This window comes from Phaseolus vulgaris, chromosome 10 (assembly GCF_000499845.2).
Source record: "Phaseolus vulgaris cultivar G19833 chromosome 10, P. vulgaris v2.0, whole genome shotgun sequence".
NCBI classification, from domain to species: Eukaryota; Viridiplantae; Streptophyta; class Magnoliopsida; order Fabales; family Fabaceae; genus Phaseolus; species Phaseolus vulgaris.
Window position 1 is genome coordinate 12,222,242 of NC_023750.2, and position 17,828 is coordinate 12,240,069.

The 17,828-nt window shown below is 33.7% G+C and overlaps 1 protein-coding gene across 1 annotated transcript; it reads left to right on the forward strand.

The window, feature by feature from the left end:
- The first annotated feature begins 121 nt into the window (after nt 1-121).
- On the forward strand, nt 122-3,722 carry LOC137818785 (probably inactive leucine-rich repeat receptor-like protein kinase IMK2). The gene is made up of 2 exons (XM_068622394.1): nt 122-2,595; nt 2,909-3,722. Exons 1-2 carry the CDS (start codon nt 648-650, stop codon nt 3,514-3,516), a joined length of 2,556 nt encoding a protein of 851 aa, XP_068478495.1. The 5' UTR covers nt 122-647; the 3' UTR covers nt 3,517-3,722.
- The last annotated feature ends 14,106 nt before the right edge of the window (nt 3,723-17,828 follow it).

The window sequence follows — 17,828 nt, forward strand, 5'->3', positions numbered from 1 at the left end:
TTACAATGAATTATTCTCCCAAACAGTCAGTTATGCAAGGGTAGTTTGGGTAATAAAAGTTTTTGTCTTTTGTGACATATTTTCTTAGACTATAATAATGTTGATGACGAGGAGTCACATTGAGGAAGTAGAACGTGGGAAAGAATGGGTCCCTGTGAAAATATAATGCATCCAAAACCAAATCCAATGCAATGTAGCCGTTGGAGGAGGAAACCCCATATCATATCTCATCTCTGCTTGGTCTTCTAATGTCCCAACCCAACCCGTTATGCAGCAGCAGTTATGATAATTTAGACTATGAAGTAAAACTAGCCGTTAGGATTAAGAAAATTGCAACCTTTGACTCATTCTACTCACGACCACCACCTCATTTCATTTATCTTCCTTCAACCTTAAACCCCACCAACACCTTTCCTCACTCACATCCCTTTTTCAGAACTGTAGTCCTTCCTTCTCTTTTCACTCTCCACTTTCTTTTGTTATTTAGATCTTCCTCATTGTACTAGTATTATACTACTACTACTATTATCTGAGCTGTCTGTCTGAGAGCTGTGAGCTAAAGAGAGAGTGGAAGTGGAACCTGTTTGTGTCTGTCTTACTTTCTTTGCTTAGCCATTGTTTGTTCCAAGTTCCCACTTACCACTTTCATGGGACACAACAGTTGTCATGTCAAAGATTTCTACACAGACCCTTTTCAGCCTAACCTCTCTTTTGCATATGGTCATTGGAGGAGGAGCCACAAAGGTGGTGGGGGTGGTGGTTTTATTTGCTTAGCCTTTTTTGTGTTTCTTTTGCAAGCTTTGGCTTCTGCCATTCCGCCTGTTTCAGGGCAGTTGTGGGATGGGGTGGTTGTCACTCAAGCTGATTTTCAAGCCCTGAGGGCTATTAAGAATGAGCTAATTGACTTCAAAGGGGTTCTCAAGAGCTGGAATGATAGTGGTCTAGGTGCCTGTTCAGGGTGGGCAGGAATCAAGTGTGTGAATGGTGAGGTTATTGCAATTCAGCTTCCTTGGAGAGGGTTAGGAGGCAGGATCTCTGAGAAAATTGGCCAACTTCAGTCTCTTAGGAAGCTCAGTCTTCATGACAATGCTCTTGCTGGTCCAGTTCCTTTGTCACTTGGCCTCCTTCCTAACCTTAGAGGGGTTTATCTCTTTAATAACAAGCTTTCAGGTTCTATCCCTCCTTCCCTTGGCAATTGTCCAATGCTTCAGTCTCTTGATGTTAGCAACAATTCCCTCAGCGGTAAAATCCCTCCCAGTTTAGCGAGATCTACTAGGATACTTAGGATCAATTTGAGCTTCAACTCACTTTCTGGATCCATTCCTAGCAGTTTGACTATGTCTCCTTCTCTAACCATTCTTGACCTCCAACACAACAACCTCTCTGGCTCTATCCCAGATTCTTGGGGTGGTGCTGGAAAGAAGAAAGCTTCCCAGCTTCAAGTTTTGACCCTTGATCACAATCTCATTTCTGGAATCATCCCAGTTTCTCTAGGCAAGCTAGCTTTTCTTGAAAATGTTTCTTTGAGTCATAACCTGATTGTAGGGCCTATTCCAAGTGAACTAGGTGCACTTTCTAGGCTTCAAATTCTTGATCTTTCAAACAATGCCATCAATGGCAGCCTTCCTGCTAGCTTCTCTAACCTCTCTTCTCTAGTTTCATTAAACCTTAATAGCAATCAACTTGCAAACCATATTCCAGATTCTTTGGATAGGTTGCACAACCTTTCTGTGCTTAACCTGAAGAACAATAAGCTTGATGGCCAAATCCCACCAACAATAGGGAACATCTCAAGCATTAGCCAAATTGATTTTTCTGAAAACAGATTAGTTGGAGGAATTCCAGATACCCTTACCAAACTTGCAAATCTCAGTTCATTCAACGTCTCTTACAACAACCTATCTGGTCCTGTCCCATCTCTACTTTCCAAAAGATTCAATGCTAGCTCTTTTGTTGGAAATCTTGAACTATGTGGGTACATCAGCTCAAAACCTTGCCCTTCACCCTCTCCTCATAATCTTCCAGCTCAATCACCACAGGCTCTTTCTAAGCCTCACCACCGCAAACTAAGCACCAAGGACATAATCCTCATAGTAGCAGGTGTTCTTCTGTTGATTCTGTTATTACTCTGCTGCTTTTTGTTGTGTTGTTTGATCAGGAGAAGAACTGCTTCAAGCAGAAAGAGTGGCAAAGCTGCTAAGGCTGCAGCATCTGCTAGAAGTGTTGAGAAAGGTATTTCAGCTGGTGGTGACGTTGAATCAGGAGGTGAAGCTGGCGGGAAACTAGTTCACTTTGATGGGCCTTTTGTGTTTACTGCTGATGATCTTTTGTGTGCAACTGCGGAGATAATGGGAAAAAGTGCATATGGAACAGCATACAAAGCAACACTGGAAGATGGTAACCAAGTTGCTGTGAAGAGGTTGAGGGAAAAGACTACTAAAGGGCAGAAGGAGTTTGAAACTGAGGTTGCTGCACTTGGCAAAATCAGACACCCAAATCTCTTAGCACTTAGAGCTTACTATTTAGGACCAAAAGGAGAGAAGCTTCTTGTCTTTGATTACATGACAAAAGGAAGCCTAGCATCATTCCTTCACGGTAAGTAATAAGCAGTATTTAGAGTATCTCATGGGTTAATATTTAATCTTTAAACTGGTTCTGCCATTGCTTCTGATACTGTAGGCCATATCTTGTAATGTTGTGTTCTTCTGATGCTGATATGATATATTTAAGATATACATCAATTCTTCATGGTGAGTACTTGACTGTAATTAGAATGTGTTGTATCATTGATTCTGAAGCCTATATACATGAATTATTCCTGCATGCTATGTACTAAATAGTGATTAGAATGTGTTGTGTCATTGCTTCTGATACTGATATGTGATACATCTGATTCTAACAAATGCAGCTCGTGGGCCTGAAATTGTTATTGAATGGCCAACAAGGATGAAGATAGTTATTGGAGTCACTAGGGGCTTGAGCTACCTACATAGCCAAGAGAACATTGTACATGGGAACCTCACATCAAGCAACATACTATTGGATGAGCAAACAGAAGCCCACATAACAGATTTTGGTCTCTCAAGGCTGATGACAACTTCTGCCAACACCAACATCATTGCCACTGCAGGAAGCCTTGGATACAACGCACCAGAGCTTTCAAAGACCAAGAAGCCTAACACAAAGACTGATGTGTACAGTCTTGGTGTCATCATGTTGGAACTCCTAACTGGAAAGCCACCTGGAGAGCCAACCAATGGCATGGACTTGCCCCAATGGGTTGCCTCCATAGTGAAGGAAGAGTGGACTAATGAAGTGTTTGATTTGGAACTCATGAGGGATGCACCAGCCATAGGGGATGAATTGCTTAACACGTTGAAGTTAGCACTGCATTGTGTGGATCCATCTCCTTCTGCCAGGCCTGAAGTACACCAAGTTCTGCAGCAATTGGAGGAGATCAAACCAGAGTTGGCTGCAGGGGATGATGAAGCTACCAAGGTCCAAACAACTGAGTAAAGGGTTGATGTTGAGAGTGTTGTGTGTGTTGAGGAAGAAGATTACTTTGATTACTTGAATTACTGGGGAAACTATACATGTTTTATTCTTTATTTATTTGTTCATTGAGTTTTTGTGTATATAGAGTGAGAATTATTTTACACTATGTATTCTTTTTTAACTTCGAGAAATAATGCATGTTTGAATATCTGATTGAGTTTACCTCATTCAATGCTATTACTTGATTCTTTTTCTTCAATGCATCTTGTAACCTTCGCACATTTCTCATTCGCAATGATGAAAAAGAGTTGATGTTATATCACTGTAGCATTCAGTACATTTGCATCTCCAATTCATTACAAAGTAGAATGAACTCATGTTAGTCTTATTCTCTTAAGGAATGCAACCTTGTTGAAGAGACAAACTACTTATATTTAGATTGTACAAGTTAAAAGTTTGACAAAGATACTATAATATATTTAACTTTATTCATTTAATTGTATTAACAGTAAATCATATTAAAAACATGAAAGTTCAACCTTTCCAACAATTCAACTTACTACTTTCAGGTTAAACAGAATAGATTTTAAAAGTCTAACAAAGTAAATCCTAATTAGTTATTATTTCTTTTATATACATATTAATTTGTTATCAACCATTTTGATATTAGATTTTTGAAAATTCGTAATTTTAGTTAATTTTTAGTTTTACATACGTTTACTTATTTGCTTTTATATTTTAATTAACTAAAAATTATTTGTTAATAGTACATATTAATTTATTATCAACCATTTTGATATTAGATTTTTGAAAATTCGTAATTTTAGTTAATTTTTAGTTTTACATACGTTTACTTATTTGCTTTTATATTTTAATTAACTAAAAATTATTTGTTAATAGTATCTTAAATGAATAGCAAATGGGTTAAATGTAGAATTTAATTAAACCAAATAAAAGAAACAACAAATCATTGGACAAAAATTATTATTTTTTAATTAGAGATCAAATTTATGATAAAAAAAGTAGACAGCTAAAATCATGCCAGAAATTAAGAAGACTAAAATTACAATTTAAGATGTTTTATTTACATAATTTTTTCCCTATTGTGGCTCTTTAGATAATTTCTGTTTGGGGACAAAAGGAAGCATACCCTAAAAAAGATAACTCCAACTCATCAGCCAATTATTGCTGATAAAAAAAAAACAAAAACTCATCAGCCAATAACAATAACAAAATTAGATCTACATTAATTGATTGACTCTATTTACTGCAACATGAACCACCTACTTTTCTTCCCATATACATGAAAGAAACAAGAGATTGTACAATATAATAAGGTTTTAGAAATTTAGAAGTTCATAATCCATGAAAATACCACTTTGTTTCCTTCCCCATTACTTTTTATTGCTGATATTTTGTAAAATAGTAATTTTACATTAGTTATTTGAATGAAATGATGTGACAATTTATTTTATATCAGTTTAGCTTCTTAATCAATATAAAAAAAATGTTCTTTTATACCGTTATTAGGTTAACAAATATAAGAAAAAAATCCGATTAGTTAACACATTAACGATCTTCTGACAATAATTCAAAATCTTTCATGTATAATATACAATCATAATCATTATAATATATATGTATCTTTTTATACTTCATACTCATTGGACAAAGAATCTTTTTATCCTCATAATTACGATTAGGTAGAGTATTTCCATCTGAGAACATATTCTTTAACAACTGAAGCAATTTCGTGAAGCTTTTATCAGTTCATCCATTTATTGCCTTCAAATTCATCAATCTTAACATCGTCAACAACCGTGTGAAGTTAGTTGATCCAGGATACAATGAAATATCTGCATCGCTTGACATACTTCCTTATCCATGCGCTTCTGCAAAAGACTCAGCTCCCGCATCACGAATCATGTCCTCCAATCGATCATCATCTACATCATCATGTACTGCATCATCCATGGTGGACCCCACATATTCATCAGTTACGGAAACACGTGGTAAATTTAATAATTCACCATGCCATGTCCAAGTTGTATAAGATCGAAGAAACACATCACATAGAAAGTGCTCCCTGATTTTCTTAACATCTAGTATCCTTCCATTCAAACAATTAACGCACGGACACCTAATCTTTGCTCCATCATGACCACTATTATTCGCATTACGTTGTGCAAATTGTATAAATTCTTCTACTCCTCTTTTGTACTCATCACTTATGCGAACATAATTAATTCAATTTCGATCCATTATATTCTGTAATCATCATTAAGGTGTTTGCTAATGAGTATTCTATCTCACGTTTACCGAGGGTCGAACACCCCCAGATTCAATACCATCAATTGCCAAGGGTCGAACACCCTCGGACTCAATACCAACACGATAATTCTCTTCTAAACTAAGAACTAACATAATAAAAAATTAATAATAAATACTAAATATAAAAATTAAAAATCATTAAATTAATTATAAATATCAAATAATATAAATCTATCTATCCTCTAATAATTTAATAATTCTATTATAACCTAAAAACAAAAATAATATAAATTTTAAAAAATACAAATTATAAAAAATAAAAAATAAACAAATTAATAACATTAAAAAAAATTCAAAAAATTTAAAGCACCACCAACCTTGTGCGTGAAGGCAACGGTGGTGGTGAAGAGTGGCGCGGGACGGGTAGCAATGGTGGTAGCAGCAGAGGCGGTAGTAGCGACAGAGCAAATACGACATAGTGAAAACCCAAAACAACAGGCAATGAAACAGTGGTGACCTTCAAGCAATGCAAGAAAACAAACAAGTAAGAGAAACGAAAAAAAATAAACCAATGGTGAAGGACAAAGAGCTTGAAACGAACTTACAATGGCACGAAGAAGACAATAAAGGCTCGCAAGAGAAGAGAGGAAGCACAAGAGCAGAAACAGAGAGAAAACAAAGTGCCAAGAAGAAAGCAAAGTATGAAAGCGTATGATATGAGTTGATTATTAGATGTTTTCATTTACGATGACACTTTTACTTAAGATTGAGATTTTAACAATTAAGGGTGAGGACCTAAGGAAGATTCCCACTGGACAGAACTTAACCAAGTGGTTAAGTAAAAGGACTCCTAGAACACTAAAGAACATATTACTCAAGGCAAAGAAGCAAGGTAAAGGACATTCAAAAAGAGAAATAATGCTATTGAATAAGGTAAATGCCGAATCTAAAAGCAAGAAAGTAAAGGCTAAAATTAAAAGTGCTTGAAAGTAAAGACAAGAAATTAAAGGTGCTTGAATGTAAAGACAAGGAATTAAAGATGCAAGAAAATAAAGTTCCAATCAACTCTAACAAGATAAGCTCAAAAACCAAAGCTCTAAATACCACATGATGTGAGTTGATTTTTAGATGTTTTCATTTATGATGACACTTTTACTTAAGATTGAGATTGTAAGTATTAAGGGTGATGACCTAAGAAAGATTCCCACTGGACACGAACTTAACCAAGTGGTTAAGTAAGTGTGAAGGTTCACTTCATAGAGACAAAGATGCAAAAACAAGATATAGTGAGGATGAGATGCAATTTGCGGAATTGAAATGGACACAAGGTAAACATCAATGGTGGTCATGGCCCCCCAAATGATGCACCACACTCATAATTATGAATGAAACCCAAGAACAACAAATAAGAAAACTAAGAGACAAAAACATAAATGGAATGGAGAAATGGAAGGAAAATGGAATGAGAAAACTTATGATGGTGGGTGAGAAATGTCACACCATTTGGAGTGTGATGTGCTCTGAGATGAGTGTGTTGGCCGCCACTTGAGAGCTTCCCAAATCCACTCAAGATAAGACCTCAAACCTAAGGAGACATAAGCCTCACTAAGAGCTCACACAATTTGTGCAGAGTTTCTTTACTTCATTCAAATTCAACTTGTAAAATACAATGGGTAGACCTCCTATTTATAGGTGAAAGAGCCTTGGAAAACAAACAAGAGGGGTAAGATGGGAAAAAGGAAAAAATGGGCAGCCGTAGGGTTTGACTAAGTCAAACCCGCACCCTAGGCTTGTCCTTCTAGGAACTAGGTCAAATTGCCTTCCTAAAGGGCTAGGAACAAGCTAAAATGATACCTACACCCCCTATTACACTAAAGACACCTTATTCTAGCCTATCTTTGTTATTTGGACCCCTAAAGTGAGTCCAAATTATTTACAAACATATTTTATTATTTACAAACCATTGGAGCTTCAACAAGAGTTCCTTCCTATAAGGAGGAGGAATAAACCACGTGTGCATACATGCTTTCAAATCATACAAAGAGACCACAGCTAGCCAATCATGTTCATTATAGTTTGTTGCCACCATTGGATGACATAGTTTAAAAAACTAAGGAAGCTAACCTAACCTTATACACATTAAAGAGATGTTCAACTTTAGCTTCCCATTCTAAATACAAAGGGACATTAGACCCACTAAAACTAGGTAACTTTACAAAATCAAAAGAATGTTATGGTTGTTGTTGGTGTTGATGGTGCCGTTTGTCAAAATTGTGCACTCGCCAATCATGTTCTTTGACTCCCATAGTGCATGAAATGTCTAGTTGTTCTTGGCGGCTCCCATCTCCTTTCTTGAGTTTTCCTTGGTTGAGCTTCTTCTAGTCTTTGCAATCTTTTCGCTAGTTGGCTTATTTCCTCATCTTTGTGGACCATTCGCTTCTTGACCTTCACAAGTTCTCCCAAAAGGTGGGCTTTGTGATGTGATTGGGGTTTTGAAGATTCACCTAAAGACAAATGACCCATAATGTTTGCACAAGGAATCAAACAATTAGTGAAAAAAGAAGTTAGAATATACTCTCTCAAGTTTGCATCACTTTTGGTGAAAAGAAATCAAGAGGAGAACACTCAAAGCACTAAAAAAGAATTTTATCCTCTTAAAAAGGTCTATCTTGGTGTTGAAAATATTCTCAAGTGAAAGAGGAAAAAGCCAATAACACTTGATCTTAAAGAACCACAACAAAATTTAAGAAATTTGAAGAGACAGACAAGAAAAGCTCAAAACAAGAAAGCTAAACCAAATTTTGAGAAAAGGGATTATGACAAAACTTGTAAAGGAAGACAAGCAAGAAAAAGGCACACAAAAAGACTCTAAGATACTTACTAAACTTTTAACAATGAAACTTTCTTTAGAAATTTGTCAAAGCAAAAGGATAAAAATTCCACAATGTTGAAATCAATTTGCCAATCAAGATGAACCCAAAATTTTGATTTTGCCCTTTGAAAGATTGGAACACAATTTTTTTTTTGTGCAAATTCCCTTGCTCTTCTCTTTTTCTTATACTTGTTCTTGGATTATGGAAATGAAATGTCCATAGTTTTTTTAGCATGCATATTTTCATATAACTCCAATTATCACAAAAAGTTTGGGATTCAAATTAATTGATCACTTGAAGTCTTTTGTTTGGAACTTAAATCTACTTCTACTAAAACAAATTTCCAATTACTTATAAACTTTCACAATTAAAAGCAAGTAAGTAGAGGAAAAATTATAAAGACTCCTAGAACACTAAAGAACATATTACTTAAGGCAAAGAAGCAAGGTAAAGGACATTCAAAAAGAGAAACAATGCTATTGAATAAGGTAAATGTCGAATCTAAAAGCAAGAAAGTAAAGGCTAAAATTAAAAGTGCTTGAAAGTAAAGACAAGAAATTAAAGGTGCTTGAATGTAAAGACAAGGAATTAAAGATGCAAGAAAATAAAGTTCCAATCAACTCTAACAAGATAAGCTCAAAAACCAAAGCTCTAAATACCACATGATGTGAGTTGATTTTTAGATGTTTTCATTTATGATGACACTTTTACTTAAGATTGAGATTGTAAGTATTAAGGGTGATGACCTAAGGAAGATTCCCACTGGACATGAACTTAACCAAGTGGTTAAGTAAGTGTGAAGGTTTACTTCATAGAGACAAAGATGAAAAACAAGATATAGTGAGGATGAGATGCAATTTGCAGAATTGAAATGGGCACAAGGTAAACATCAATGGTGGTCATGGCCCCCCAAATGATGCACCACACTCATAACTATGAGTGAAACCCAAGAGCAACAAATAAGAAAACTAAGAGACAAAAACATAAATGGAATGGAGAAATGGAAGGAAAATGGAATGAGAAAACTTATGATGGTGGGTGAGAAATGTCACACCATTTAGAGTGTGATGTGTTCTGAGATGAGTGTGTTGGCCGCCACTTGAGAGCTTCCCAAATCCACTCAAGATAAGACCTAAAACCTAAGGAGACATAAGTCTCACTAAGAGCTCACACAATTTGTGCAGAGTTTCTTTACTTCATTCAAATTCAACTTGTAAAATACAATGGGTAGCCTCTAGTAAATTGGCAGCCTTAGGGTTTGACTAAGTCAAACCCGCACCCTAGGCTTGTCATTCTAGAAACTAGGTCAAATTGTCTTCCTAAAGGGTTAAGAACAAGTTAAAATGATACATGCACCCCCTATTATGCTAAAGGCGCCTTATTATAGCCTACATTTGCTAGTTAGACCCCTAAAGTGAGCCTAAATTATTTACAAACATATTCTATTTGTTTAAAAAGACCAAAAGGAAGAAGTTCTAATATTCGGGTTTATAGCTTCTTCTTTTGTTGATTCTTTCTCGAGGCTTGATGGGGTCTGACTTTGTATCTTGAGATGACTGACCCTTTTGGGAAGTGCTTGTTGTGTCCTTAGTTATCTGTCAGTTTGTATCAGCGTAAGTGACACACTTCAGAGTTAGGATAAGAAATGTTTTAAGAATGCGACTATTAGGTAAAACTGCATTCTTAAACAATGTGATTTGATTTAAGAATGCAGTTATTAGGTAAAACTGTATTCTTAAATAAAGCGCTTTATTTAATAATGCAACTATTAAATAGTTGCATTTAAGTTAATTTTAAAAATATCACCTTTTGAATGACTGCGTTTATCATTGTTTTTATATTTTTTAGTAATGATTGTTATTTACCTCATCATAATTCTTATTAGAGTTCTTCGATACACACAAATGCCCATGATATAAAATTAAATGCACATGATATAAAATTATAAAATATTCATCTGGCATCTAATTAAGTAATATACTAACTTTATAATTTGTTAAAACATTATGATTATCTTTATTCAACTGCATTTTATTTTAATCAAGTATACATAGCTCACTTATCAACATTTTAAATATGAAAGGCAAAATTAAATCAACTTGGTTATAAAAATATATAAATTTAAACTGAACTATATTTGAAATGAATAATAGCATTATAAGTATAACATAATGTTAAATTGTAGGAGATAAAACCTTTTTATTTTGTGATTGGCCTTAATCATCAACCACCATATAAGAATATGATATCTCGAGTAGATCTTTTGAGTTCCAATAACGTAAGATACACTTTATTTAGTTTAATAATGATAATTTTGGGAAATTGTAATTAAGAAAATAAAAATTAATGGATGTAATATAAATATTAATATATATTAGTTAAGTTAATTAATATACTAATATTTCAATATATATATATATATATATTAATCAATTAATATTAATATATTATATTATATAGCCTTTATATATTTAATTATATTGTAAAAAATATTTCATATATTGTTAGGGAGATGAAAGAAAACTGAATAGACTCTACATTGGAACTGCGCGAAGTCATAAATTACATACATAGAATATAGAAAAAAATGATACAAAGTAGTGTATGACATTAAATTCTTTGATAACATGAAAAGAAATACATTTACCTCCACATATGAGTATTTTGCCTTGAATGTCAAAACAAAAGTTGAATAAAGCGTTATTTCATTTTAAATATTCTGCCCAGTTTATGGGAAAGCAGAAGAGACTGTACTCTATTTCAAATGTAATTTTACATTGGATGTAAAATGTTTGGAAGCAAATAAGTTACTATTTACGTGATCCTTTTTCATCCTTAATGAATTTTCAAACATGCACAACTATTATATCTCAACTACGTTATATTATATCATTATCACTACAAATTATTTTAATAAAAGTTTATTAGTGCAGTTTAGTAAAACCTCTAATAGGACGCGAGAGGAGAAGTTTTCTAAACCTCTAGTAATACAGAGAGTTAGTAGAGGTTTGAATTCAAACTCTAGTCTCTCTCCATGAAATTGTCAACAGTATGTTTTACAAGATTAAATTTTTCGAAGTTGTCTATTGGAGATCCTACATCCACTATAGATTAGAATATTTCATTATATATAAGTGGTGCAAACTTCACCTTATAAGTCAGTTTTATGGTATTGAGTTAGGCTTAAGTTTACTTCGTAATAGTCATTTAAAATTTATCCTAACGTGTTGGAGATCCCATGATTAAGATATTTCACTGTATATAAATGGGTGCAAACCTCACCATGTCGTGTTTATGTTGACTTATGTTTGTTCATGTTTCCTGCGAGTTTATTTGAGTATGTGTTTGAAGGTTCGGATTCTTCATGGTTGAAGGTTTGGAAACCTGCAAATAAAAGGATTCGCACATGCAAGTGGACATTGAGAAAAACGCACAGGATGTAAGGTCTTAGTGGATTCTTAACGCTCCTGAGCCCCAAGTCCATGGCATGTGGTTGCAGATTCTGCGAGGAAAACCATTTCCAACGCACACTCTTTCTATCAATTCTGCAGGTTGTTTTTCCTATTCTTGCTTGGGGGAAGAAACTACACTACTACTAAGTTCAGAAAAGATCTTCTTGCAGGCCTCACTGTTGCTAGTCTCTGTATTCCCCAGGTATACATATCACATGTTATTCTAACTAAACTATAACTTGCAAATGATTTATATCTTGGCTTCAAATAACACTACTTCTACTTGTGTGATGTTTCCAATTTTCCACATTTAGCATTGGATATGCAACCTTGGCACCTCTTGATCATCAATATGGGCTTTGTAAATTTCTTTTTTCCTACTTATCATTCATTACCACTTTTTTATATGTTCGATATTTGATTTTGGTTTCTTACTAATATGTAATTTAGAAACAAGTGTGGTACCACCACTTGTATATGTTGTGATGGAAACTTCAAGAGAGATAACAATTGGTCTCGTGGCAGTGGTTTCTTTGTTGTTATCCTCAATGATGGAGAAATTGTAGATCCTGCTTCTGATCCAGTGGGTTATATAAAGCTAATTCTACTCCTACTCTCATGGCTGGCATCTTTCAGACTTCCTACAGACTCTTCAGGTGATCAATTAATTTATATCCATAAATCCTCCACATGTTTCTTTCATAATTTTTATAATTAGTATATATAGTAAAAGCAACTAACAAAATGGGTGATTGGATTTATTTGTTTATTATTGAGAGTGATTTTTCGTTGGCTTTGACAATTAACATTTTTGAGGGGTTCCTTATGGATTTCCTATCCCATGCTGCAATAGTTGGATTTGTGACAGGAGCAACCATTGTGATAGGGCTTCAACAGTTGAAGGGGCTCTTCAGAATCACCCATGTTACCACTAAAACTGACATAGTTTTTGTCATGAAAGTTGTCTAGGAAGCAAGCAGTTCATAATCCTGTAAAATACTTTCCCTGTACCTTTCCTTTTTTTCTTTTCCCTATAAATTGGAGCTGCTGGAAAATTAAGAATAAAGATCATTTTGGCACACGAGATTCCAATTCAACATTAACTACAGTTATTGTAATAGATAAAAAAAATTTAACAATTTTGGAACAAACATAGGGAGTTATGTCCATGTATTTCAATTTTTCTTATGAATTTTGGAACAAAGTTTAACAACATTGTTACAACAGGCCTTCCAAGCTTGATCGAACTCTGACATTTTTTAGTTTTCTTACTTTTAAAAATTGGAGCTTGTATTATCAACCAGGATCAAGAAGCACTTGTACCTTCCATGAATGTTGAATCTGTTAGTTTTGTGGTAGGTGAGTGTTGAATTGCATAGTGCTTATTCAACAACCCAACTGATAATAATTTGTATTAAAATGATTAAAATCTTCCCACTAGAAATGTCATTCTGTGTTAATATAATATTCATAATTTTTAGTTGCAATTTTGATCTAGAAGTAGGGGATAAATTAGTCTTCATATATCTAGTTGTAGTATCATGCAAAAGGTCTGCAAATTATTATGTACTAGAATTGTTCATGTTATTATTGTGACAAAAAGAGATGGGATATCATTGCAGAATTTACACATAATAATTATGTGAACTGACATTAGTCAACTCAGCTTCTTTTCTAGTGTAAAAGAAGATGAAGGAAAAGACATTATTTCACATGAAGATAGGGACATATAGTTGTTACTAAGTACACTTAAGGTTTTGGTATGACTTCAGCTAATAATAAGGTTTGCTTACTATCTGCTTACTTTGCCAGTTATATTATAAAGCTACAATAGACACTTCATTTAAGAAGCTTCAAGTTTTCCTCTCTTTTTTTCACTGTTGTTTACCAATGACACCAATTATGTTTTGGCTATATGACTCCCAAACTTCATCTATGAATTCTTTGTTGCTACCAATTAAATATTGCCTTATTTTTATTAACATGGGATGAATGCTAGAAACACAATGCAAAGTTTGCATGAATACTGTTAATATACATAATACAATAAAATTCATGAGTTTTATCTAACCAGTTTTTGGAAATGATTATTCATACATACATATAATGCATATGTGCTTCTGGAAGTTTACCAATATTAATTTGTGTGTATTAAAACAGAGAAGGCACTTGAAGACAACGAGTAGATAAAGAAGGTCACAACATTGTGTGGGCATTTATTTGGAATTGACATTTGACCAACTCTTTGGCCTACTTTTGGTATTTCCAAGCGTCTCTGGCTGGAATTGAAGATTTAGAGTGAACTCCAATGCTCATCATTTTGGGGTTTGTCCCCAAAATAGTGGTCTGCCTCTATCAACAAATATGGTCATCTACCATCTTTTTTTCTCTAGGGTGACTCATTGGATTGTGTTAGAACTCTTAGAATTAAGAAATATGCTACGTGATTTAATTGTTGATACCTTCTCTTTTCCTGATCAGAAGAAGCAAGGGAAACCTTCTCAACTTCCAATGCAGAATTTTCTTATTGAGGTTCAATTTCTTGAGTTTCATTAACCATGCTGAGAAGTTTTGGTTTTCCTGTTAATTTCTAGTTTTACATAATAGGAATTTACAAATACAAAAATTAATAAACATGATGAAAATGGTTACGGTTAATATTACCAATTTCTGGTTTTTCTGGAGTTGATTGCTGCTCATTCTTTTGTGTATTCCTAGTCAAAGATATGTCATTAGATTACAAATTAATTATGATTTTTTAACCTATGTGTTTTGACTGAGAATATGCACTTCTGAAATCCTGTATCTTCTATTATTCCATCATATTCTGAGGTAATTTAACTAGTGGTGATCAACACAATATGAAAAGCAATAGTATAAAAGCTATAATTATAATAGCAAGGCTAGATTTATTAGGAGATTATAATAGCAACGCTGGATTTATTAGGGAAAAACAATGCTTAAGGTTTAGGGTTTAGGCTTCAACATTTTTTTCTCTTTTATTTTAATAATTTTATAATTATGAACTGTGATAATGATTTAGTGTGTAAGGTGGTTTATGAATGAAAAATGCATGTTAAAAAAATATGTAAAAGAAGGAGTAAAGAGAAAAACTAAAAAAAAAATTGGTATACTCTCAATACAAAATTTTCACATGATTCACATTTTAACCAATATTATTATTTAAATTTTAACTTAATTAATTTATTATTGAACTTTTAGGTTTTTCTGACAATTAATAGTCTTTTACACTTAATAAACAATAATCCTATAATGGTGAGCAATGTATGGCATTAAATTCTTTGACAACGTTGAAAAGAAATATCATTTACCTCCACAGAAGTATTATGCCTTCACTATCAAAACAAAAGCTGAATAAGGCAATATTTTATTTAAAATATTCTACACAATTTATGGGAAAGCTGAAGAGATTGTTGTATATTATATCACTATATATTTACTTAAATAAATCTCTCTTTATTTTAAAATTTGTAATTACGAACCGTGATAATGATTTAGTGTGTAAGGTGAGTTATATATGAAAAGTGCATGTTATAAAAAAATATGTAAAAAGAGAAACTAAAAAAGAGAAAATTCAAAATTTGGTAATCAATTTTATAAACTCTCAATATGAATTTTTGCAGACGAATCACATTTTAAGCAATATTATTATTTAAATTTAAATTTAAATTTAATTAATTAATTATTGAACTTTTAGGTTTTCCCAACAATTAATAGTAATTTACCCGTAATAGACAACAATCCTATTATTAATGGGGAACAAATGTCCATTCACAAATTCTGGCAATCAAAGATTTTACTATCATATTCATTTCATTTTAAAAAATTAAGCAAAAGTTGATTTTTAATGAGATAAAGAAAGTTAAATTTAATAGATTAAGTTATGTTCTCATTGGTTGACTTTCTCACCAGTCTCTGGTGACAAGTTCTAGCTCCGTCTATTTCTTCTTGAATTTGTCCTACGTCTTGTTGTACTAAACGTGACTCGTTGAAATAGAGGGAGTCCTACCTGTTGATCACACTTCGATGATCAAGTCAGTAAGAGCTTACTAAAAACAAAGAAGTATTTAGTTTCAATCTCAGAAATAACGTACCTTTACCTGAGGTCCAAGCCCTTTTTTTATAGTTTATCTCTTATAACAACTTTCTCTCATGAAAATCTAATCTCAACCGAAAGCATACGTAACAGAAACACATTCTGCTTACGAGCACCTTCACTCAATGTGCTACAACAGAAAATAATCTTATCTCTTAATGAGAGCATAAACTAATAACAGAAAAATCCACCTGCCAACTAGGCACTCTCTTAGGCTTCAATAACATGGAACATTTTGTCTACGAGGGCACTCTAACTCATGGTGCAACGTCATCTTTCATTATGCATGCAACTTAAACACTGTGTGCCCTAAAACACACACTTAGGTTAAAAGTGTTGAATCAAGTGTGTTCAAGCTTTGAAGAATCCAAATTCTTTGAGTTTGATGGAAGGCCTGATGTGCTTGTTGTTGCTGAGGTGTTTTAGAATAGGATCTGGGGTAGATTATCTGTGTAAATCCACTCTTGATTGAATCCAAAGCTTAAGTATTCTCAAACCTTTTGAATTGAAAGTGTTTTCCAAACTAAGTGAAAAACAACTTGTTGTTTTGTCGAAACAATCGATTGTTTAATACTTAGGTGTTTTGAGAAAGGTTGAAAATTGTTTTTGGTGGTTGACTTGTTGTCAAACCAAAACAACCGATTGATTGTTTTCAAACCATAACAGAAAACTGTTTTGTGCTTTGACTGAACTTTAAATGATTTTATAACTGAATGAGCTCGTGTTTTAAATGTTTTGACCAATCTTTTAAAGCTATAAAGAGTTTGTTCAGCTTTTGTAACAAACAAGAACTGAGATTTAATCATAGAAAAACAGATTTGAGTTTTTCACTGATTTTGCTTTTGAAGAGTTAAAGATTGCTTTGATCAAGAGAGAGTGGAATATGATTTTCATCTTGTATTGATTTAAGATCATTCGGTAACAAGTGTAATCCTTCTGTATTTTGTGTAAACTCTGGTGTGATGGGCCAAGAAGTGTTGTGTGCTCTTGAGGTTGTCAAGATCAACATTCTTGGTGGTGTATGTGTTGAGCCAAAGGAAGTGTGTGTCTTGAGGGGATCAAAGTCACTTCTTTGATGGTGTGTGTAAGTAATCTAGGTTTGATTGCTTAGTGGATTCCCCCAGTGGTTTCTAGGAAGACTGGATGTAGCTCTTGGTTTAAGAGTGAACCAGTATAAACTGTGTGTGCAATCTCTCTATCCCTTAAACTCTTTAATTTCAGTTTGTATATTTTAACTGGTATAAACAACCGATTGTTTCTGTGAAACAACTAATTGTTTTTCTGGTGCTGTGCTAAATTGCTTTGTGTTTTTGGCAAACTAAGTTCTGAAATCAAGTTTTCTTTAAGGAATTTCATTCTAAACTAAATTGCTTTGTGTTTTTGGCGAACGGTAGGGCCTGCTCGATCAATAACTCGTTCAACCCTTCCAGAATGACACCCGCTCTACTGCCTTGTTGGTTAGAGGACCCATCTACAGAGAACACCCATCGGAAGTTGGATTCTTCTTGATGTGCATCTGCCAAGGAGAGCTCTACCATGAAATCAGCATAAACTTAGCCTTTGATAGGCCTTTGAACTTAAACCTAAAAACTATGTAACATACTTTGATAAAAGATGTAG

Excerpts from the sequence above, each read along its gene's own strand:
- LOC137818785 (XM_068622394.1), top strand. The coding sequence starts at position 648 with ATGGGACACAACAGTTGTCATGTCAAAGATTTCTACACAGACCCTTTT. Across the intron at positions 2,596-2,908 it reads CCTAGCATCATTCCTTCACG|CTCGTGGGCCTGAAATTGTT; the intron begins GTAAGTAATAAG and ends TAACAAATGCAG.